The 24,206-nt window shown below is 35.8% G+C and overlaps 1 protein-coding gene across 1 annotated transcript in view; it reads right to left on the bottom strand.

The window, feature by feature from the left end:
* Positions 1-12,380: 12,380 nt before the first annotated feature.
* Positions 12,381-24,206, bottom strand: part of Septin4 (septin 4) — a 96,992-nt gene continuing 85,166 nt past the window's right edge. Inside the window, exons 5-9 of the mRNA XM_071660782.1 lie at positions 23,222-23,372; positions 22,366-22,531; positions 21,146-21,279; positions 20,343-20,444; positions 12,381-18,640 (exon numbers count right to left, since the gene is read on the bottom strand). Of these exons, the coding sequence (XP_071516883.1) occupies positions 18,518-18,640; positions 20,343-20,444; positions 21,146-21,279; positions 22,366-22,531; positions 23,222-23,372 (676 nt within the window). The 3' untranslated portion in view covers positions 12,381-18,517. The remainder of the gene's footprint in view (positions 18,641-20,342; positions 20,445-21,145; positions 21,280-22,365; positions 22,532-23,221; positions 23,373-24,206) is intronic.

Below are 24,206 nucleotides of genomic sequence, written 5' to 3'. Positions count from 1 at the left end.
TGTTATTTAATCTATAAGGTTCATTATTGCTTGAATGGTCGTTAGCGTGGTAGCACTTGACACAGACGATGTAAGATTCGAGAATAATTTGGATTGTAAAGTAGGAATATCGCTGATAGCAACAGCTTGTCTTTGGGAATTGAATGATGAATGTAGAGGTAAAAGGAGGCGCAGTGTATACATGATTATTGAATAATGAGCAATAGTTGAGCAAATTGATGCTTATCTCCGAAATAAGTTGAAGAAATAGTTTTTCATACGACATCCAAAGTTTCCATTTTATTTGTTATACTTTTGGTAGAGAAAATTTCCATTGAGTTTGTTATACTTTGGTAGACATGAATTGTAAGGTATTGACCTGAGTTATGTAACTAATTAGCATTTTGATTATTACTTTTAAGTGAAAAGTTTACTATGTGATATTGAAAGTAATAATTGTTTCGTCCATTAATAGTAGGAATTTAGAATCCTTTTAAAATACGTTGAAAATGGTTAGTATAAAACAATATTAATATATTGCTTAGATATGCCAGTTAACATTGGTATCGTATTTAAAAGTTAAGTTGGCCCAGAGTTAAGATATATATAACTAGAAATATGTATATATTCATATAAATAAATTAAAACCATTAACCACCATAGCTTGAGTGATGTAACGACCTATATAAATCGTTAGGTTAACTTTGTTTCATATTTAGTGTAATTATCTCATTTTCTTACATTTTGCTTAATAAATAATCTTTTGTTTCATGTAGGATGGGCTATTAGAAGGAATATGGCTTTCAAACTTGGCTATAAAACCCCTTGAAACATCCCCTTAGTTGATAGAAATAACTGGTTTATCTTCGTCTTGTTATAATAGGATTACATGGCTACTGGGGTAATCAAAAGTTTGCTACTTTGAATTACATTTGCTTTAGAAAAGAAAATAGAATTTCCAGAAGAAATGCAAAGCCGGTTGAGTCCTTAATAATAAGGTTATGTACACAAGTTATTTTGGCAGGATTAGAATACATGGATGGCCCCCTACTGTACCTAGAAATGAAATACATTTTCTCGTAAATATAATTATTCTTTGATGTATGCTAATGATAATGATAGAAAATTGGATATAGTTGGTCACAACAAACAGCAGTTGGAATCTTCTCACAAAATGTCTGATTTTATGATTGAATTTTGATAAATGAATACAAGAATGAAATGCCAGCGAACATCTCTGTTCTGGCTGGGTAGATGTAAGATGTTATCTGCTGTTGTTATCACATGTTATCAGTTGAATTATGGTTTATATTTACAATAGTTATGATAAAATAGGTTATATACAGGTTAGAGTCGAAGCCTATTTTATGTAGGTTAAAGAAAAAGCTTAGGTTATGTGCAGAGTCGTAATGTTTTAATAATGTTCATGGTTTTGATATTGAGAATTGGTCTTAATTTATTGTTATGCTGAAGCTTAGTGTACGTGGTGTGTGCTGAAGCTTAGTGTACGTGGTGTGTGCTAAAGCTTAGTGTACATGGTATATTGAAGCTTAGTGTACGTTGTGTGCTGAAGCTTAGTGTACGTGGTGTGCTGAAGCTTAGTGTACATGGTATATTGAAGCTTATTGTACGTGGTGTGCTGAAGCTTATTGTACGTGGTATACTTGAAGCTTAGTGTACGTGGTGTGCTGAAGCTTATTGTACGTGGTATACTTGAAGCTTAGAGTACATGGTATATTGAAGCTTATTGTACGTGGTGTGCTGAAGCTTATTGTACGTGGTATACTTGAAGCTTAGTGTACGTGGTGTGCTGAAGCTTATTGTACGTGGTATACTTGAAGCTTAGTGTACGTGGTGTGCTGAAGCTTATTGTACGTGGTATACTTGAAGCTTAGTGTACGTGGTGTGCTGAAGCTTAGTGTATGTGGTCTGCTGAAGCTTAGTGTACGTGGTATACTGAAGCTTAGTGTACGTGGTATACTGAAGCTTAGTGTACGTGGTCTGCTGAAGCCTAGTGTACGAGGTATATTTAAGCTTAGTGTACGTGGTCTACTGAAGCCTAGTGTACGTGGTATACTGAAGCTTAGTGTACGTGGTATACTGAAGCTTAGTGTACGTGGTATACTGAAGCCAAGTGTACAGTGTTAGTAGTGTTCACATGTGCGCCTCGTGTTGAAGCCTAGCCTATGTTAGCATACTTTATATAAGTTTCACAATTGCTTGGTTTAAAAGTACTTTTTTCTATATTTTTTGTAGTAGAATTTTAGGAAGACGAAAGTATTATATTATCGGCGTGTCAAAAGCTGTCCATCTGCATCTTGATGGTTTATTTTGGCTGTAATTATGTATTTCCTGGCCTGGGATAGCGCGTGAAAGCCTAACTTTTACAGTGGTCGATGCATTCACAATCGTTTTCGTATTTATAAAAGTCATTACTTACTTTACTGATCACAAACGTGTGTACACGTCATCATTAACTTTATTTAAAAAAGTATTTGAGAAAAAAAAGTATTTTTGAGAAGTAAACCCAGAGCTCAGTGACCCACGCAGGTCATGGAGGGAGGAGGAGTTGTGCTCACGTCACGCGAGCCGCCATATTAAACAAGTTTTCGTGCGATTCAGAATTTATATATACATTTATATAGATTTATATAGAAGTATAGATATATATGTATGCATGTGTGATGGCCAGGATGTGTAATTTTAGATAAAATAGATTTGCCAGGTACGGGAAGGGACAGAGTTGGAGACGCTCAGTGTTATTCTTGACTACACTTTAAATGGCGGCGCCAAGTGATATAAAAGGCCTATTAAAAGGGTCGTGCTATTTAAAAGGCTCGTCTTGGGATTTAATGGTTATTTAATAGATTTTTAATAATCATCGTCTGTTTACTTGTGTTGCCGTATTTGGGGGATTTTTACCATGGAATGTTCTGGAAGCGAGCGTCACTTAGCGTCATTGTTATATATTGACGCAATGGTTCATATAATTGCGTGTCATGCGTCAAGGTCAGTTAATATAATGCTTAAGGGTCAAAATATATGCAGATATATAATATTTGATCACTTATGTTGGTTATTATAGCAGTTTATATGGTTAAGAAGGAGGGGTTAATGAAAATGTGAAGAGGGATTACTTTGATGGACAATTATGTAGTTTTAACCTTAACGTTTGATGGTATTCATAATTTTATTAACTAAATCGTCCTTTTTTCATGTCATTTCATTATTAATATTACATTTATCAGTTTCATTACCCTAGTACTTAGTACATGTACTTTTAGAACAATGTCTGGGTTGTGATGTTATTTTAAATTGTTGTAAAAACGGATCATTTAGTTAATTAATTATTCAGATTTTGAGTTTTGCTTGTACTTCAGCCAGTTGTTTCTCCTTGTATTGAAACATGCCTTTGATATTATATATCCAGAAGTACAAATTAATTGAAGGTATCCTTGGCTCTGAACCCAGATGTTGCTAATTCAGAGAATTTATAACTATAATACAAAATCTTGTACTCAATACAATGGCCCTTTCAAAAGTCGACTACTTACAAACAACTTTATGGTAAAGTAAATTATAAATTTACATATGTAAGTTGTATTGATTTTAATTCAAAACAGGGCATGAGTTTTAGTTAATGCAAATTTAATGCAAATTAGGGCATGAGTTAATGTTAATGAGTGGTTTGAAAAGTTGTACCATTGCCCTAAGTTAATGGTAATTAGACCTGTATTAGATGTAGTGGTTTAGCTGGTCATTCACTGATCTGCTGTTGATGAAACAAGCTTAGAATCACTGAAGTAAACTTACCTAAAGTTAGCTAAGCCTGAAGTCACGTTGTTAATGTAGCTATCACATGTCACTAGAAGGTTAGGTCAGGTTAGAATGCTGGGAATACATCACAAGTGTTGTGATTGTGTTTTGTGCTCATTTACAAGGTGTTGTGGTCCGGGGGTGGCAAGAGAGAGCTATCATTAGAATGAGTATGTGGTGTGGCCAGCTGGAGACAAGGTTAGATGTACATGATGTACATTTCTGGACATTAGAACATTTTTGAAGGGTATTGTAGTACAAGACAAGTAGGATGGTAGTGTAACATGCCATTGTAGTGGTAGAGACGACTCATGACGCGTATGGGACTTAACTGACCATATGCAAACGATAGATTTTGTTAGCTCTGTTAGGGACGAGGTGGATTTTGTTAGCTCTGTTAGGGACGAGGTGGATTTTGTTAGCTCTGTTAGGGACGAGGTGGATTTTGTTAGCTGTTAGGGACGAGGTGGATTTTGTTAGCTGTGTCAGGGACGAGGTGGATTTTGTTAGCTCTTAGGGACGAGGTGGATTTTGTTAGCTGTGTTAGGGACGAGGTGGATTTTGTTAACTGTTAGGGACGAGGTGGATTTTGTTAGCTCTGTTAGGGACGAGGTGGACTTTGCTAGCTCTGTTAGGGACGAGATGTAACCACCTGGTGTTAGGTGGGTGTGAGACACTAGACGGACAATATGTACACCACCCCAGGAGCCAGCCAGCTGGTGTAGTTGGGTACACAAGCCAGCTGTATGTACCACCTGGAATTCCTAGGAAGTTCGCCCCTACGGCAGGGGGGAAGACAAGATCACTCGAGCAAGGTCCACCTGGCCCAGGTTTTCAGTATATTACTTTCCTACAGGGTTCCCTCCACCCTCCCTCCCTCCCTCCACCCCAGCCTGGACCCGCCACTATGTTGATGACACCCAAACCCCTCCATCTCCCTCCCTCCATCCCTCCCTCTTCCCCCACCACACACACTACCTCCTCCCCTTCCATTCCACCACACCCTCCCCTCGAGTTTAACCTCCACCACTACCATTACCACACCATCACTACCACACCCTCTTCTACATCCCCATCACCATCAGCCTCCATTGTAGAACTCTCTCTCTCTCTCTCTCTCTCTCTCTCTCTCTCTCTCTCTCTCTCTCTCTCTCTCTCTCTCTCTCTCCCGTGCCACTTCTAAGGTAATATTCCAATCAGGTTTAATCCATTAATCTACTCCAGCTTGGCTTGAGGCGTTTCACTGGACACACCTTGTGTGTAGATCACCTATCACACTATCCCACGTCCATATATATATATATATATATATATATATATATATATATATATATATATATATATATATATATATATACACAATACTTATAGGATTGTTTGACAAACAAAAAAGTGAAATTTTGAAGTGCTCTTGTAACCACTAGGCTATGCTTTAAGAACTTGTGAAAGTTTAATTATCAAGTTTACTTTCTCCTTTGCGCTTTATCAAGAATGCTGACTTAAAGTGGTTTTAGGTTGTTATGATAACATTTACCAGTAATGACCACCATGTTAATGTGGTTCCTGTATGGGTCAGGCAAGGTAAGATGTAGTGGAGGTCTGTCTCTGTTCCCACCTAACCTAACTCGAGGTTAAGATATCATTTAAGGTCACCTTGGGAAATGTAGCAGTTTGTCTGCACTTAGCAGACGTGGCTTAACCTAGTTATCTGTAGGTTAGGTTAGGTAGGTTCCTCTGGCTGAGGTTAGATAAGAAAGCGTGCCGTGGGTATGTTACTATCTGTGACAAAAAGAAAAAAAAAACCGGTTAAATAACACTTCCGTAGGGCACGACCCATGTTTTAAGGGTTGGTCACTGTACTTAACAGTAGTTGCCGTCGTGTTCAAGGGTCGTTCTCGAGGGGTCGTATCGTCGTGTTCAAGAGGGTTAATAGGCCATTATGACTGTTCATGGTAAGGAAAGAAGGAAAAAGTGGGGTGGTTGCTGGTAGCGTAGCGTCGTCAAAATATCCGTTGTGGATTATCGTCGTCTTCACCCCAGGCCTCTCTTGTGGCCAGTTTTCTAATTGATGATCAAAGTCATTCAAAAGTGCTTTTGTTGAAGCCAGGCGTCTGGACCTGGGTGTGCCCTTTCAAAGCATCCTACCCGCCCCCCATATATTCCATCACACTTCCTGACCAAACTAATTCCTTCTCTCGACCGTGTTTGACGACCAGGTTTGTGCTACGAGCAAGCAGAACACCAAACCAAACTGGTTCAAATAGTACGAGACAAATATGTAGATGACATATGTATCAGTCAATGGCTTGGTGTGGTATCATGACGTACCCTTCCCCATTACCCTTATGTCCCCTTCCCTCTTGGGGTGAAGGGGGTGAAGGTAATGCCCCATCCCCCACCCAGTGGTTGAAGATGTGTGGAAGAAGCGTCTTCTTTGTAAATGTCTTTTAACTTCTTTATTCCTATTCTTACGTGTGTGTGTGTGAAGTCGAAAAGATCAGACGAGAAGTTTAGAATGCTGGGAACTTTTTAAAAGGTCAAGATAGATCGTGATTTAAACCTTTTATGAAAAGTCACTATTAAGCCTTTGAAATCTGGTTCCAGAAGAAAATTTTCTCTTAATTGGACTTAAGTTTAAAAGATTCAAAGTTTCAAGTTAATTATTACGTAGTGTTGGATGTATGTAGGCGAGGCTGTTGTTGTCTGTGTGAACTTGGCTATCGCTTGGTGTATAAGCTAAGCTGTCTTAACATCGCGTGTATAAGCTAAGCTGTCTTAACATCGCGTGTATAAGCTAAGCTGTCTTAACATCGTGTGTATAAGCTAAGCTGTCTTAACATCGTGTGTATAAGCTAAGCTGTCTTAACATCGCGTGTATAAGCTAAGCTGTCTTAACATCGTGTGTGTAAGGCTAAGCTGTCTTAACATCGCCTTGTGTGTATAGTAAGCTCTTACATCGCTTGGTGTGCTAGCTAAGATGTCTAACATCGCCTGGTGTGTAAGCTAAGCTTTCTTAACATCGCCTGGTGTTACTGTAAGTTAAGCTTCTAACATCGCCTGGTGTGTAAGCTAAGCTTTCTTAACATCGCCTGCTGTGTAAGCTAAGCTTTCTTAACATCGCCTGGTGTGTAAGCTAAGCTTTCTTAACATCGCCTGGTGTTACTGTAAGTTAAGCTTCTAACATCGCCTGGTGTGTAAGCTAAGCTTTCTTAACATCGCCTGGTGTGTAAGCTAAGCTTTCTTAACATCGCCTGGTGTTACTGTAAGTTAAGCTTCTAACATCGCCTGGTGTGTAAGCTAAGCTTTCTTAACATCGCCTGGTGTGTAAGCTAAGCTTTCTTAACATCGCCTGGTGTGTAAGCTAAGCTTTCTTAACATCGCCTGGTGTGTAAGCTAAGCTGTCTAACATCGCCTCCTGTTTACAGCCCAGTTGGCTTGGGGTCGTTGTAACAAGGCCTCGGTTATTGGCTAATAATATTAATCACAATGATACAGCAACACTGGTAAGAATCGCCTTTTAAAACGTCAAAACAAATGGTTTATTTCAAGTTTTAAGTATACATATCTGGCTGTATTGATATGTATGTGTGTGTATGTATTTCTTGTATAAATCCTTGTATATTAGTTACTCATGTACGTTTTTGTCTTCCCTGTGAATGTACACATGTTAAGTGTGTACTATCATGTGCACATGTTCATTTGTACTACATGTACGTCGTTTGTATGTGTGTCAGTATTTTGTACAGTAGCGACTGTGAGTAGGCAACCTAAATTGGTAATTTCTCTCCCTCAGCCAAAATGATTATTTGATCAAAGTTCAACCTAACCTTTAGCCTGTGCAAGTTGTAATGAAGACGCGAGTGTTATATAGCCCACACCACAAAGGGACTTTGCCTCGAGTTCACAACACACCGTGGGTGAGGTTGTGGTAAGGTTGTGGTATACCCAGATAGGATTCACTTGATATATTGAGCTTGTAGCTAAGACTGTGTTTAGGTTAATGGCGTCCCTGTGAGGTCGTGTGTGTAATATATATATATATATATATATATATATATATATATATATATATATATATATATATATATATATACACACACACACACACACAAGCCTGAGCCAAGGACCCATTTTATCGATCACTCCCTAGAGGTGGATAATGAACAGCTAAGTTGACTGTGGACCGACTGCCTAAAAACTAGGCATCGAACCCATCCATACCATGCTCGACCGTGGGCGTGAGGCCCTTGGATGCGTCATGGTCAGGAACGCTAAAAACTTCACCACGGGAGTAATTTATTATTTAACTGGACATTAAAACCAATCGTACGATCTACAATCATAAGTTATACACTGAAATACTCCAATGTGACAACTTTTAAATCCTGAAGAAAATGAAACATTATTATTATTATTATTATTATTATTATTATTATTATTATTATATGAAACGTTTGTAATGATATGAACTATCGTATGAGAAACATGAATGATAAAACTATAATGTAACATGAATAATAAATCTCTTGTATGGTTGTAACATTAATAACCTGAGTGGTTGTAACATGAACAATAACTCCTGAATGGTTGTAACATGAATAATAACCTTAGTGGTTGTAACACGAATAATATTACCTGAATGGCTGTAACACCCCCTGAATGGCTGTAACTTGAGTAATAACACTACTGAATGGTTGTAACATGTTACCTTACAACCAAGTGATTGTAAGAGGTTGTTAAGAGCATTGGGACGTGTGTGAAGGTAGATATTATAACTTGCCCTCGTAGCTTTCATGGTAAATTTTGTCATAAAACAAAAACGATCATTTAATTTTGATATACAAAGTACAATATATTGAGTACATATGTGAACGCAAGCATATATGTGCAAGGTTGATGCATTTAGTTTTGATATACAAAGTACAATATATCGAGTACATATGTGAACGCAAGCATATATGTGCATGGTTGATGCATTTAATTGATATACAAAGTACATATCGAGTACATATGTGAACGCAAGCATATATGTGCAAGGTTGATGCATTTAATTTTGATATACAAAGTACAATATATTGAGTACATATGTGAACGCAAGCATATATGGGCATGGTTGATGCATTTAATTTTGATATACAAAGTTCAATATATTGAGTACATATGTGAACGCAAGCATATATGTGCAATGGTTGATGCATTTAATTTTGATATACAAAGTTCAACATATTGAGTACATATGTGAACGCAAGCATATATGTGCAATGGTTGATGGAATGCCACAGACAGCTTGTGATGTCTCCCTTGTGTGCAGAAAGTTTTGATTGTTTTTACTAAGCCAATATTAAGATATTTATGGCTGAACTGAGACATACTTTTTTGAGGAATTTTAAAGTTATTGTTTTAGGTCAAAAGTCTAGCATTGTGTCACATTTCATGATGCTAATTTTCTAAGGACTTTAGTCGAAATGGGATAAAATGACGACCTCACAGTACCACCAGTTTAATTAGCATAACGAGGAAGTGGACTGATGTTTCTCTGTCATTTAACCTCAGTTAGGTAAGGTAATGTGTGGTCATTGGAGGACGGTGTGTGGGAGACAGGGGTGTCTGGTTGCGTCACAGGCGACGCCCACTTGGGTAGTTAACCCGAGCGGTCGTAACGACCACGATAACTGATAACTGATAACCTCCTTGATACACAATACACATCTCCCACACCGCTATCTTGAGCATGGCTGGGTCACCCTCCCTCCCGGCCACACACACACACACACACACACACACACACACACACACACAATCACAATAGGTTGTAACTAGTTACGGTTGTAAGTACATCTGTAGCATGAAGTAATGGCTACAGTTACATGATGTGGAGCAGTATCCAATTGGGCCTCCTTAAAATTAACGTTGGGGTTCAGTTCTTACATTAATTGCCTTAATTCATTTACTATATCTTCCTTTCTTAAGTTATTATCATGAATATAATTAAAGGAGCCGTTGTTTAAAAAATGCTGACAGTAGCATTATTAATTTTACTTGTAATAATATCCAATTTATTACTATGAATAGATAGTTTTTAGTTTTGCATTATTTACCTTTAAATTTTACGGTTGTTTACAGAAATTATATATACTAATTAACGAAAAATTTTGTGAATAGAAAGTCTGACATGAACTATTTTATAGTTTATTTGTAATGTTTACAAAGTTATTACGTTAGTAATGTTTACACAGTTTATATTACTAGTGTTTATCAAGGTTTGGTAACCATAATTGTTTAAAATTCACAGATAGGAAAAGAATTCTTGTCAATAAGGCGGAAGATAAGTAGCCATTGTTGCCCTGGATTAGATAAAGTGTTAGATGGTTTGGTTTAGTGACCTTTTTACATACGTCTTAAACCAGTTCACAACGTGAACATGAGTCGACTTGTCGCCTCATACTAGGTCAGGTCACCTGGAAGGTGCGTCATTTTAAGACTACGTTTGACCTCTTGCCAGGTGTGTCACGTGTCTGGGAAACCTTCTTATTATCATCATAATTGCTTGTTACAAACATTCTATGGATTATACTCTGGAGCACGACGGTGTACGACCCTTATATATAGTGACCTGGTCTTGGACATGACCCATAAGGGTCGTATCATTGTGCTCAAGGGTCGTACACTCATTATGGCGAGGCTTAAAACATTAAAACTAATATATGAGACAAGGGTTGGATTACAAAGCTAATGTGTGACGTTTCTTGGAATTAGGTTGTTATAACTATAACCAGTCATGTGAAACTATAACAAGTAGTGAGAGATTGTGAACGAAAGTTTTAGGTGTGAGAAACTTGATATAAAAGCATAAGTTCTTAATGGTTGTTTGTTTATGTGGAATGTAATGGTGTGTGGTAACGGTAGTTTGAAGTATGATTTAAGGAAAGATTGTGTTGGAACGATGGAAAATGGCAAGAGGACGACTTATTCCAGTTTCATATTAACATTCTCTCTCTCTCTCTCTCTCTCTCTCTCTCTCTCTCTCTCTCTCTCTCTCTCTCTCTCTCTCTCTCTCTCTTTCTCTCTCTCACACACACACACACACACACACACACACACCATAGTTGATCAGATAATTTGAAAATAGTTTCAGGCGAATTTACCCATTGTTCTTGGAGACCTGAAATTGCGAATATATTCAGTAACTCTTTGCTGAAACGCTGAAGAACATGTTTATTAATGTAGAAAACTAGTACTTAACAGTTTTTAGTAGAAGTAAATCCGCATCATATCCATATACAGTATACATTTTACCAGGCCAACGCCCGTTTTAACTAATGCAAGATCTCATTGTATCAGGAAATATTACTGTATCGTGTTCATTACACCCTAAGACATGGGGTATGTAGAAACATGGAATTTACCTCCTGTTGAAACTACCTCAACTGTAGATGTATAGATGTCTCGGGTTTGAAAATAATCGTTCTTTTCAGCGAAAAATGTTATAAAAGTTTCAAACGGTATAGTCTGCCCAGTAACAGGCTGGTAGAAGAGAACTGCTACACTGGTGAAACGAGAGAGAAAATCAATTGAGGGTGGGGAACTACTGTATTTTTTCAAGTAAATTAAGGGTTAGTGTGGAAGATGATATTAGTAAAAATGGTATTACCAAAAGATATACATAATGATAAAAAACTGAAAAATAGGTATAGAGATGACAAGGAGAAACAGAAAGTATCTATCGCTTCAAAATATTCCAACATATCCATCAATGGTGATTGTATTTACCTGTTATAGATAAACTATTGAATTTTGGGGGAAGGCTAAATGGGTGTCCACGTTTGATTATTTATATATGTATTTATAAGTACATAGTTGTTATGTTTTATTTGTTTCATTTTTTATATCAAAAACTTACTTGTGCTGATGACCACCCTGGTAGTCATATGATGACAGGTGCCACTTGGTAATTTTCTCGTAAATAATCACAAAGGTTGTCTTTCCCTTCAAATGTCACGATATATGAAGGAGGGTCACCAAACAAAGGCCATTGCACACTTTTTCTGTGTTTTATAAGTGCCAACAACCCTTCCACTCAAATTATCTTGCTGATAAAGAAAATCCAAAAAAATTTTGACAGGCATAAGATGATATGGAGCACATTAATTTGATACCTTAAAGATATGCCACTGGATTCAACTTGCTTATGGCTATGATGTGAATGAAATACACCTTCCATGAGATTGTGATATTGGGTTATAGAACAGTCCCATTCAAGAACTATAACTCCATAGGAGTTCACACAAGTTTCCCTGATACTGATTGACCTGTGGAAGGAAGCTCTTTGAGAAGGGGTCTGGGGCTAAAGTAATGATATTATTTTCTTTATTAATGATTGGAAGACACCTTAAAGATTTATCTCGATATATTTTGCAGTTTTATCTTGATAGCTTTAGTAATCCATGTTTACTTCATAATGAGAATTTGGTTGGATTTGTCATTCTTTCAGTAATAATAAAATCTACGTTTACATACGTTATTCATTAAATTTTCTCAAGTAACCTTGAAAGCTCTTACTTTGTGCATGAAAGTAAAATACCATGTTTTTATAGTGCATTTTTTATTAATCAATAGAAATGAGTATAATTATATCCTCATATAAATAACATAATCAAATAGGGTATTAAAGCTATAAAACAGAAATCAGTCCCATTACTTCTCATCCATCACTTTGTAGGAATGCTTGCTGGTTGTACAATGTTTTCAACATGACAAATATGTATTTGTATGCGTTATGTATTTAAAGATATGAATTAACAGTTCACCAGCTTTGTGCATTAATATTGTCTGTGCATTCTCTTTTGACATTGTTTTACAAATATCCCAGAAGTTCTTTACTTACACAGTACTTTTGTGGCTCTAGACTACTAGTATCAGTAACTCTTATTCAGGGAATTTTTTTTTTTTTCAGTTAATTCCATTCAGTGCCATGTGTTCAACTTGATGAGTAAGCACTATATTAAACTGGAATGCCTGTTATATATAAAAAAGAAAATAGCGATACAGCTATGAAACCACTAACTTTCTAAAAGATTTCAAAACCCTTTGACTAGTAGACCTTATGACTTGTCATGGAATGTTTTAAACATTCATTTAGGAGTCGCATTTTGAAGCTCATTTAACAAATCCTTTGGAGTTCTTGGGCATTCCAGAGTAATTTGACTTTGTTCAGTGTTTTGACTTCTTGCACCCTGAGATTCAAAATCATAGACATGTTTCACGACCCCTTAAAAAAAAATCTTATTTCTTAAAATCCTCCCAGAAAAACAAATAGTTGGAAGTACTCCTTGGCAAAGCACTGCTGATTAGAAAATTCCCTATCTGAATGATGACAGACATTTATAGAGAACATTAAAACAAATTAAGTGTCTTTATCTGAAAACTTGTCTTGGTTGAACCATTGCAGTGCTAAACATTAAAAAATGATAAAGGAAAGGATGAGATGTGGCAGTATGGGCTCAGTAGAAAACCTATCTCTGAATCACATTCAAAGACTGCAGGAAAAAATAAGTCACTTAGTGTTATTGAATACCATTATATATAAACAGTCAACTGAGGTACAATACATGCCACAAATCGGTAGTCTTTTGAAGACTCATGAACAGTACAATCTTACTGATATTTATCGCACCATACAAATTTATGGTATCATCAACTCAGTGAGTTACATTGTATGTTCACATCCACTCAATTATACGAGTGACTTGTGCTCACAGTATTGAAACATTTCCTTAGACTGCATTGGATCCTACTGTGCCTAATGGTAGGGTCCTTACCCTTAGACTACTCTGGATCCGACCGTGCCTCATAATTTGTCCTTATAGGATACAGAATGATAAAAGAAAAAAAAACTTTAGAAGCAGGATTTGAACAGAAAGGAAAGTATTGAATTACTACAAAGCCACGTAATGATTGCTGACTGTTCTAGTGGTGCTAACTTGCATGGACCCCCATTAATTTGTTATCGGTCAACTGAATATTGTGACTCGAAACTTTCCCTATATTAACATTCAGTGTCTGTCTCCTTTGCATCTGTTAACATTATATTCTTATTTGATCTCTGTTACGTAAGCCACTTCAGAATGATATATAACCTGTATGGTGTTCTCAATGAAATATTCAATTGTTTTTATTGATTTCAATGTTAACAGTTTCAATAGAGTATGAGAGAAAATACAGGTCATGTTTGATTTTGAATCTGGTTTAACATGTAAGGTAATAGGGCATAAAGGTGTGGCAATGAGGGGAGATTGAAAGCAATATGGTCTTCTTTTTTCATTATTAGGTAAAAAAAAACTGATCAGGAAATTTTTTTTTCCATGTAAGGACCCTGTCTAAGGCAGCTTCTTGTTACAAAATACTGTTTTCATAGGCCTGAGCTTGAGTGTGTGCATTAGTTCTCGTAATTACTACCTTGTTCATTATATGCTATAGTAGTTTAACAAAAACTTTATTTTGAATTGATTAGATCTAAACTTTATATCATCAGTGTCAGCATATTTGTCTTGTCTTATATAACATTTATGTATTTTCAGTTCACAGATATTGTAGCTTATCAGTTATACTGCAACAAATTTGTGCTTCAGTGCCATCATGACACACTATCACTTATGTTGTTTCACATGGCTAACAACTCTTGTACTAACAACAAGGACCCAATACATCACACAATGAGTACATATAAGTTTCAGTTACATTTCATTCACTACATGGATACATTTTAGAACATAATACATTGTTACTAACAGTGATGAAAGAATAGGTGAAATTGATTTGTGCTGTAATTTTTGTCAGACTTTCAAGGAATGAATGATTCAAATGTCACCTTAGCACACTGGACATGCATTGAGGATATGTATGAGTGATTTCAATCTGATTTTCATAATTCATCTCATTGGATGGAAAAATGGGGTCGATGATATTGAAGGAACTAATATATATATATCCTAACCATATGAGCATTTCTAATTTGATAAAAAAGGCAAGGTTATTTTATGTGATGCTTGATAGATAATGTCCTTGATCTTAGTGAATCCCAAAATATTGTACCGTTGCATTAAGAGTGCTGAATTAGAGATTTTAACTTAATTTCCCCAAACTTAGAGGTTGTTGTTCTGTTTTTGAGCGTTACATCGCTAATGTGGGAAATGATGAATATGTATTAAAAGAAATTATATATGTATTATTAATACTTTACTTATGTCTTGGCCAAGAAGGATGACTTGCCTGCAAAGAGATTACTCACTTTTTAACCCATGAAGTGCCAGCATTATAAAGTAAACCCCAGCCATCTGTATATATTAAGACATGACTGAATATTAGACGAGTATTTTCTCCCACTGAATGATCATTTCACCACCAGTTAAATGATTAGCCCCATAATTTCATAGAAAACTTGTTAATAGCGATACTTTTAGCAATGCATCACCATATACTTTTTGCTTGTATTTAGAGATTTAGATTAAAGTAAACATTGATAGATACTTTTCAGAAATGCCACATTTTCTTAGATTACTGAAATTACATTTCCTTGTTATATACAAATTTACACCTCATTGATATAAGTTACATGACTGCTCAATAGACTGTGTGTAGCATGAGCTTTATCATTTTGGACCTCTGAATTTTATAGCCAGTAGTCATACTGGTATACAGTAATTCATAACTCAATAAAGCTAGAAAAAGACAGGTTGGATGTTAAGACAGTGGCGTAGGAAATAGCTGTTTGCTATCAGGAAAATAAAGTACACTTGTACAGTATTAAAAGTATTTTACAGAAGTGCAGAGAATAAGCAATAATAGACGTGTGAAAGGGAGGGAAGAACAGTAAAGTTTTAGCAAACGGGTCTCATTAACACCAGTTCATTTAACTTGAAAGAGTTATCTTTGATTTTGATAATTTCCCTTCAGTTCAAAACCTAAGACAAATGCAAGAACTGATGTTATAGTTAAGCATCTTTTTGAGAGTGAATGTTTATTGTAGCTTCACCACGTTCATTAAGTTACAGTATATTGTAATGTCTGCTCCTGCATAAGTTGATTTAAAAAAGTCAGTTCTTGTAAGTAAATTCAATTAAAAAAGTGAACTTTGGAATTAATACATCTATATCTTATATTCTAAATGGATGATTTTACTCAATAATATCACACTTAAGTACACTTATGATTAAAAAAAGAACTAATTAATGACAAGAATTTGAAACAGCCAAAAGCCGTCTTGTAAAAGCAAGAGCAGCCTATAGGCACAGTTTTAGCAACAGATATTGCTTTGCTGAGCAGAAACTGTTTTGGGTTTTAACATGAGTGAGCATTGATTAATTAATAATACACCAGTCAAAGCAATGTATGATTAGTTTCAGAAAATGGTTTTACCATAACAAATTATGCTATTGCTGGGTTAGGTCCCCATTGGTACAGGTGTTAATTTTGAGCTTGGGATATGACCCATAGAAATAAAAAGATGGACTTTACCTCAGTATATTATTACTATTCTTTTCATTATTATTATTTTTTTCTTACATATTTGCCTTTTCCCGCATTAGTAAGGTAGCGTCAAGAACAGAGGACTGAGCCTTAGAAGGAATATTCTCACTTGGACCCCTTCTCTGTTCCTTTTTTTGTAAAATTAAAGAAAGGGGAGCCTGAGCACCCCTTTTATTGGGGATCCTGCAGGTTTAAGGCTGCACTTCACTCAAGAATAGGGAAGAGTATTTACTCCTGTGGAGGGAGAGGGACCTTGATGAAACTTACTTCGTTTCTGTCTTTTAACAGTGATAAAACCTTGCCATAGTTGACTTATTGTTTTTGATGTACCCTCTCGGAGGTGGAAGTCCAATACGTGGGTGACTTACTATGTATAGTGTACAGGTGTACAGGGATGCACCTTCTTGGTCCCGTTATCACGATATCCTTTAGTATTTGGTGGTCCATTGAGTTCACATCCACTCATATATGGGAGTTCTCTTTAAAGCATTGAACTATAGGAAATAATTTGGAATGGTTGGGGGGAGTGAGAAAGCACACAAAGAATTTGAGATGTTAGGGTTGGTGTTAAGCAGATAGCCTCCTGGTAACACTAAAATCGGTTAATAATGTGCTTTTGATTCATTCTTACCTTATATGCGGTATTGGGTAAAGTGACTCAGATCAATTTATGCTGTACTTTTTTTTTTTTTTTCCTCTCCTCCACAAGCTGTTCTTACAACAGCTGCAGCATAGCAAACCCTGTCATTAATTTCCTACAGCAAGCTACTATCAGTGAAACAAGATACATTTAATGATTTGCCAAAAAATTGCGTTGGATGTATCGTTGAAACTTGATTCCATTACCTCTATATTGTCGCTGTTGTAGGATGGATATTCAAGGCAAGTGATGATTATGTAAATGGTGATGCACTGGTGGAATGGTGAATGATTCATGCTGCATTCAAGCAGTAGGAGACTTAGCACATCTGAACTAAATATTGTACTGTAGAAAATAGGTTATCGTCAGGTAGCCAAAGAAGAAAAAAATAATATACAAGCTGTACACAGATGTCAGCCAGTGGTTGTGCTTTATCAGGCAATGGGTGACTTTTGTGATGAACTTCATGTCTGTACAGCTTGCTTGTACACTAATACTGTGAGCTCAGTTTTTGGAATAATACTGTGCATTTTGATGCTTTATGTTAGGCAAAGCTCCATTCTTATGTATCATCTTTTTACGTTATCATACTTTCATACAATGGAACCGTGTAGAGAACTAGGTCCTAATTATATCTCAGTATCTTTAGAATAACTATATCATTATAAAATGCTACTTTGGCGTGTTTGGTGTATATAAATGTATAAACTGATAAGTACGACAGCTTATCTTTCTACATGGGATACACACTGACAACAGAAAAGTATCTTCACAGAGAGACATCATATTGGAAACCTTTAATACTGGAACTAACATGTTTGGTCTTTGGATGTATATATGACATTGTTATCCATAGTGATGAGTAAGATATGAATGTGTGAGCAAAATGGAAGTACAGAGGTTCATATTTTTGTTGACACAGATGAGCCAGGATTTGAAAACTAACAAAACATTCATAGGGACATTTACAGAAAGATCTTAGTTCCTGTACTTAAGATACTTATTATTTAATCTGTAATATATCAAATTTCCTTTTATTTTCTTGGATCTTGGGTTTTATCTAGATCTCTTTGCCAGGAAGTAACTGATTACTAACCCATAATTTTATCAAGATATTATTTCATAAAAGTAAAATGGTTCTCACACACAGCTATAGAACCATATCACAAATATTCACGGTGATATGTCTGCTTTTTGACGTACACAGTCAAAGCTTATGGTATTTCCTTGGTATACCATGTTATCACCAGAATCTTTATAGTTTGTATTCTGTGATATGTCATCTTTTAGTGTTGTTCGTACTTTTGCCAAATAAGCAGAGGTTACAACTGTTCTTGCTTGATGTGTTAATCAGCAGGCATTGCTGTTGATAACACAGTATGGCACACATGGGGAATACTTTACACACACAGTTTATAGTACTTCCACACAGATGAATATTTAACATCTCATACTAGAAAGGGTGGCACTTTCACAGAGACACTGAAAGTCTGTGAAGAGTTGGTTGAGACACCATATAAAAACAAGTTTTGTGACTGATAGAACACAATGTTGATGTCACACGTTGACCACAGAGTCTCGTTTACCGGGTTCAAGGCAGAGGGCTGCAGCTGCTGGGTCCTTACCAGATTCTTTTAGTTTTTCTTGCATCTGACTCAACATCTCTTGCATACGTCGGATCTGTAAAACAGGCACCATAAGCTTTGTTGTAACTGCAAGAAATATCTTTGTATGAATATAGCAATCTCTGGAGTTGGTGTAGGCACGTGGCACATAAGCTATTGTTGTAGATTATCATCATCAGTGACCATATTGATTTGAAACCCTTATACATGATAGAGGACAATAGATAGAACATAATTTTATTTTGATCTAATTCGTCAATTTTCATTCGAGGAAAAAAACGTATTCCTTTTACTGCTCATTGGTTCGCTGCACCCAGTTCACAATACAGCATTAAAGAATTATTCCTTTGAATTCCAACAGAATTACAAATTTGCTTTATTATTAGAATTTCTTCGTTAGTGTAATGTTATTTGATGATTACTTTTAGTGTGAAACCAGGAAAAACTGAGAAACCAAGTGAGAAATTTTTCCCTTGAAGGCTAAGGCTGGGATATCTTTCAAAGGAGTGGATGATCTTTCAATGAAACAAGTTGAAAAGAGAATAGAATAGAATGGTAAGGAAATGCTCTGGGAGTAAAGGTTTGGGTTTTTGAGATAAAGAGCAGTAAAGAGCAAAATAAGGTAGCTCTTATTAAAGAATGATATTTGAGAAGGAGTTAAAGATTGGTATTTGTTAAAATGAAAGTTAACTCTCAGGGGTAGGTCTTAGACACCTTGTTGTGAAAGGAGATAAGAAGAAAGGGATGTCTTTTGGACAAGTGTGCCTCGTAGTGAAGAATGAAATAGCTTTTGGGGTGAACAGAGTGAGTGCTTTGGTGGTTTCATGCAATGAATCAAGTCTCGGTGTTAAGGAATTTTAATGCAAGGTTGGAAAATACAAAGGAATTCTATGAACTGACCATTAGGTCCTTTCGAGGCTGTTTGTGATACTGGAAGTTATGAGAAACTTGCAGATTAGTGTGGCATACAGATGATTCAAAGAGAATAACCTGCAAATTGTCATTGTGACTTGAGGTACAAATGATTTCAGTCATGGACTTTTAAACAAAATATTTATCAAGTCTCGTACTATACATATCTGTATATTGTCTTTCAACCACTCTAATTGGCAAGTACTCCACCATCATTCTAGGTAAAATGATTGCTCATGTTGGTATCCATTACTGCATGTGGAATTGAATCAAGTTTTCTGTAACTTGATATATCAAAATTATCAGAGTCTTTGATGATTTTGAATACCAGTGTTAGGTCAACCCTTAAGCTTCTCACTTCTAAACTAGATTGATTTTAAGTTGTTCAATCTGCTCTCATAGGATTTGTCTCTGTTCGTGAATCATCTTGATAGTTAAGGAGCCAGAAGACTGGAAGAATGCATGTGTAGATCCCATTTTTATTAAAAAAAAAAAGCAAGGGAAAGAAAAGTAAATTTTGAATTGTCAAGTTCTAAGTCAGTTGAGACATACCTGCAGAAGCACACTTTTCTACATTTACTCTATAGCATATGAAAGAAAAGAGATGTCATTATATCTACCAGTATTTCTGTTGGTTGTCTTCATTAATTCAGTTTGTATTTTCATGTCATGGATCAAGTGTGTTATAACATCCTGCTGTTGTGAAAAAAAAAAATATCTTAGGCTGAAGTGAATACCTAACCTCATCATTTAGGATATAATTTTATTAGTTTTTTTTTTTTTTTTTTCCTAGGTACATGGACTAGAAAATGTAACATATTACATGCAACATAATATATTTCTACCTCTTCATCTTTCTGCTGGAGTAGTTTGTCAGCGTCTCCCACTTGGTCAAAGTTTGCTGCACTTTCTCTCTTCAGTTTGTTCCTCTCCTTCAGTGCCACTTGCTGAAAAGTCGGTGATAAAGGGTAATTGAAATGATAGTTATTAAAGAGGCAAACTAAATTGATTTGTTATGAAAGAGAAAAAATAATGTTACCATAAACACAGGCAAATTTACCAAAATATATAGAGGAGAACAGAAAGAAGGATGGAAGATGAAAGACATGGTGTATGTTCTGGGCTTTGGTGTATTTGGGAGAATGAGACAAAAGAAAGGCAGACTTTTAATCCTTGCACTGCAGTAGTCCTTACATTCACTGTACACTTGTGTGTGGGATATTCTCAAATGATATAAATGATTATCCTCACAAGTGTTTAATTATGTTAAATTAGAACTTAATTTTCAAATTTTCTTACATGAAATGATACTTAGCTGAGCTTGGTGGAACATTGTTTAAATTGCCTTTAACTTGTTCTGCTTTACTGCCATGAGTAGGAGGCACTGTTTAGTAATGGAAGGGATACATTGTGAGTTTTGTGGTATTTTCTTCTTGCAGGTGTTTTTGTTACAAGCAGATGTGATTGTTAAAGATTTATATGATTTATAATAAATATTTTATCCCAGGGGATAGGGGAGAAGATTTTCCACGTACTCCCTGCGTGTCACATAAGTTGACGGAAAGGTTTGGGAACAGGGGGTTGGAAATTATTTGAATGAACATAGTAAACACTTTAGTTTATGAAGAAGATTCCATCTAATACTGACCTGCATTTGAGAAATACATTGTGCTCGGAAGTTTTCATAGTGCACGTCTTGTGTCACCTCTTTCATGTCTTGCATGTGCGTAGAGATGAGCATTGTGCGCAGCTTTACAAAATCACAGTGAGCAGTGTTCTCCACTGAAAAATTACAAATATTTACTGGATGTATACTTTATTGCTGAGATTTTATCCAAAATCTATAAAGGAAATCGCATTCAGATGATTTGTGAAAGAGAACTTCTGAAATAGCATATTTGTGCAGGTTGATATGAGAAAAAACATTCATAACCAGTTATTTGCATGAAGTAATTTTTCTTTACATCTTTTAATTCTTAACATTAACAAGAGTTGATTATGTATACAGCTTTATAAGATTCTCTCATGCATATATCTTGAATTTATGTATGATATAGATTTTTTTTATGAGGCTCTTCCAGATTATTCTCATTGCTCATTTATGTTGGTCTGATGAGAATTCTCTTCAGTAATTTTGATTGTAATAGACAAAATTCCTCCAATACACATTTGTGTTCGTAACGTGATATGAAATACTGAATTTATATCTGAATTGATTCTTTGACAATCTGCTTCTTGTCATCTTACATCCAACTTTACTACCATAAATCTACAACCCAAATTATAATCTGCCACTAATTGTACATAGTCACATATGGCCTTAACTAGCTTGTATAACTTGCAGTTTCATGTCATGCCACCGATGGCCTTAACTAGCTTTTATAACTTGCAATTTCCTCTCAACATATTCAGTACTCGAGCAAAAAACCATTATTTACCCCTAAGAAACTTAAGCCCTTTGATGACCTTTTGTGTATAATGATGTGATTTAAGTATTTCCTATGAGGTTTGTCATCATGATAGGTGTTTTTCTCCACACACATGAATGGGCCCTTCTGAAAATTTGCCCTAGTGGTGAAAATTCCATTTTAAGATGCCCTGAACACGTCACAACTTCATTATTTATGTATTCACTTGACTTCTGCCATACTGCAGAGGTTATTATTCATCTTGACTTCATATTTGTGTGTATAGTATCTTATATCTCTGTACTCATAATCACCTTTCCCCATTTTCCACAGCTTTCAGAGTATCTTTGATTCTTTGCCCTTGCAGAAGTAGCCTTCTTTCACCAGTAATTTACTACTAATATTTTGTACTATCTATATATATATTTTTTTTTTTTTTTTACATTATTACACCACTTACCTTCTACAATTCCCCATGGGTACTGCCGTCCCCTCATTTTCTTGCCCGCCACTTCAATGACACAGTTAGAACCAATCACTGCAAATGGTATAGATGCCTTTAGTTCACGATCTTGTTGCTTGAAGTCTTCATCTTCATCCGAGTCACATTCAGGGAACTGGTAGATCTGTTCACAGAAAAACACCAAAATGAATTTATAGCACATGATTGCTGTTAAGTTTGTAATGTGGAGATTAGACCAAGAAGTTGGGATGCTTGAATGATTTAATAAATGGAAAAAAGGAAGATAATGGATTTATAGCACATGATTGCTGTTAAGTATGTAATGTGGAGATTAGACCAACAACTTGGGATGCTTGAATGATTTGATAAATGGAAAAAGGAACATAATGATAACTTGTTAATTTTTTTAGGGGCTTTAATGTAATTGTATTATAATGGTACAGATGTTCCCATGTGAGATACAGCAATAATGCTCTTTGTAGAAGGGTGATACCTTAGAAGTGAAGCAGGGAAGAGGAAAGTAAGGCAGGTGGTAGATTAGAAGGAAACTAAACCAAACCATCTAATATAATAAGTTCAGTTTAACTTATTAGGGAACAGTGGGTATGCTAGGAAAAAAGGAGCATTGAGTAAGTATGATAAGGATATGATGGTAAATCTTGCAGTTTGTAGTTCATCTGAACACTTAACTCATTATCAAGGCAAAATTTCATGTATTTTTTTTTTACCTCGTGGTGTTAGAATTTCAAATTTTTTGTCTTATTAGTCCTCATATGTAGTTTATAATAAAAATGAAAGTTTTAGAACTACATATATAGAGAAGCATCCCCGTAGAATAATTTGTTATTAGTACCTTAATCTTATTAGTTTCAATATCGTTGAGAAGGCTGTTTTTGAGCTTTAATATCTCTGATTTTGTGAGGGTGTCAGCTTTGGCTATGACAGGTACAATGTTGACCTTCCTGTGGAGCCGTCTCATGAATTCTACATCCATTTGTCGCAGCCTGAGGAGGAATAATAATCAGATCAGAGACTTGCATATTAAAAAAGTTAACAGTAACATATCAACATCTGCTTTAATGCAATCAATATTCCAGCTACAGGCATTGTGAATATTCCCTTGTATTAATCATCATTATTCTCTTGGGATTTCCTTTTTCTAGGTTTTGCCAAAAACCTGTCTTCATCCCCCAATATGTTGATATATACATATCATGTAGCTACAGAAGAAGCTTAGTCTAATGTTACTTAGCGTTTTTGTCCATAGAAATGTGGACAGCCACTTCCAGGTAGCTTTCAACCCACCTCTTGGCCCAAAATGCTTGAATGTTTACCTATTAGAAAACTCTGCTTGAAAATATATATTGCAAAAGCTTTTACAATTAATGTTCTGCACAGGAACCAGTCATGGTTTTCCAGCATTATTCTGAGACATGCGCAAGTCAAAAAAGTGGAATGAAAGGGAGTATATGCCCTTTGTATTCATATTCACATTTAGGTGGAAACAATTTGCCTGTCTCATACAAACATGAAAATCTTGCCCCACAAGATTTTCAGTCCAGCACCACCAACAGGTGGAAACAATTTGCCTCTCATAGAAACATGCAGAATTACCCCACGATTTTCAGTCCAGCACCACCAATTTCTTCCTTCACCCACCAACACCCATCCTTATATGTTTGCACACTTATTCACGTACTAATACATCATCTCTAACCTACCAGCATTATCCCTGATTCACCTAACAAAATCTTATTTCAGAATCCTCCCTTCATCCACCAATAGATTACTCCCTTAACTGCCATCTCTTTATATGCTTGAACAACCTCACTAACTTC

This window comes from Panulirus ornatus, chromosome 72 (genome assembly GCF_036320965.1).
Source record: "Panulirus ornatus isolate Po-2019 chromosome 72, ASM3632096v1, whole genome shotgun sequence".
NCBI lineage: Eukaryota > Metazoa > Arthropoda > Malacostraca > Decapoda > Palinuridae > Panulirus > Panulirus ornatus.
Note: the sequence above shows the minus strand (reverse complement) of the source record. Positions and strands in the feature narration are given on the sequence as shown.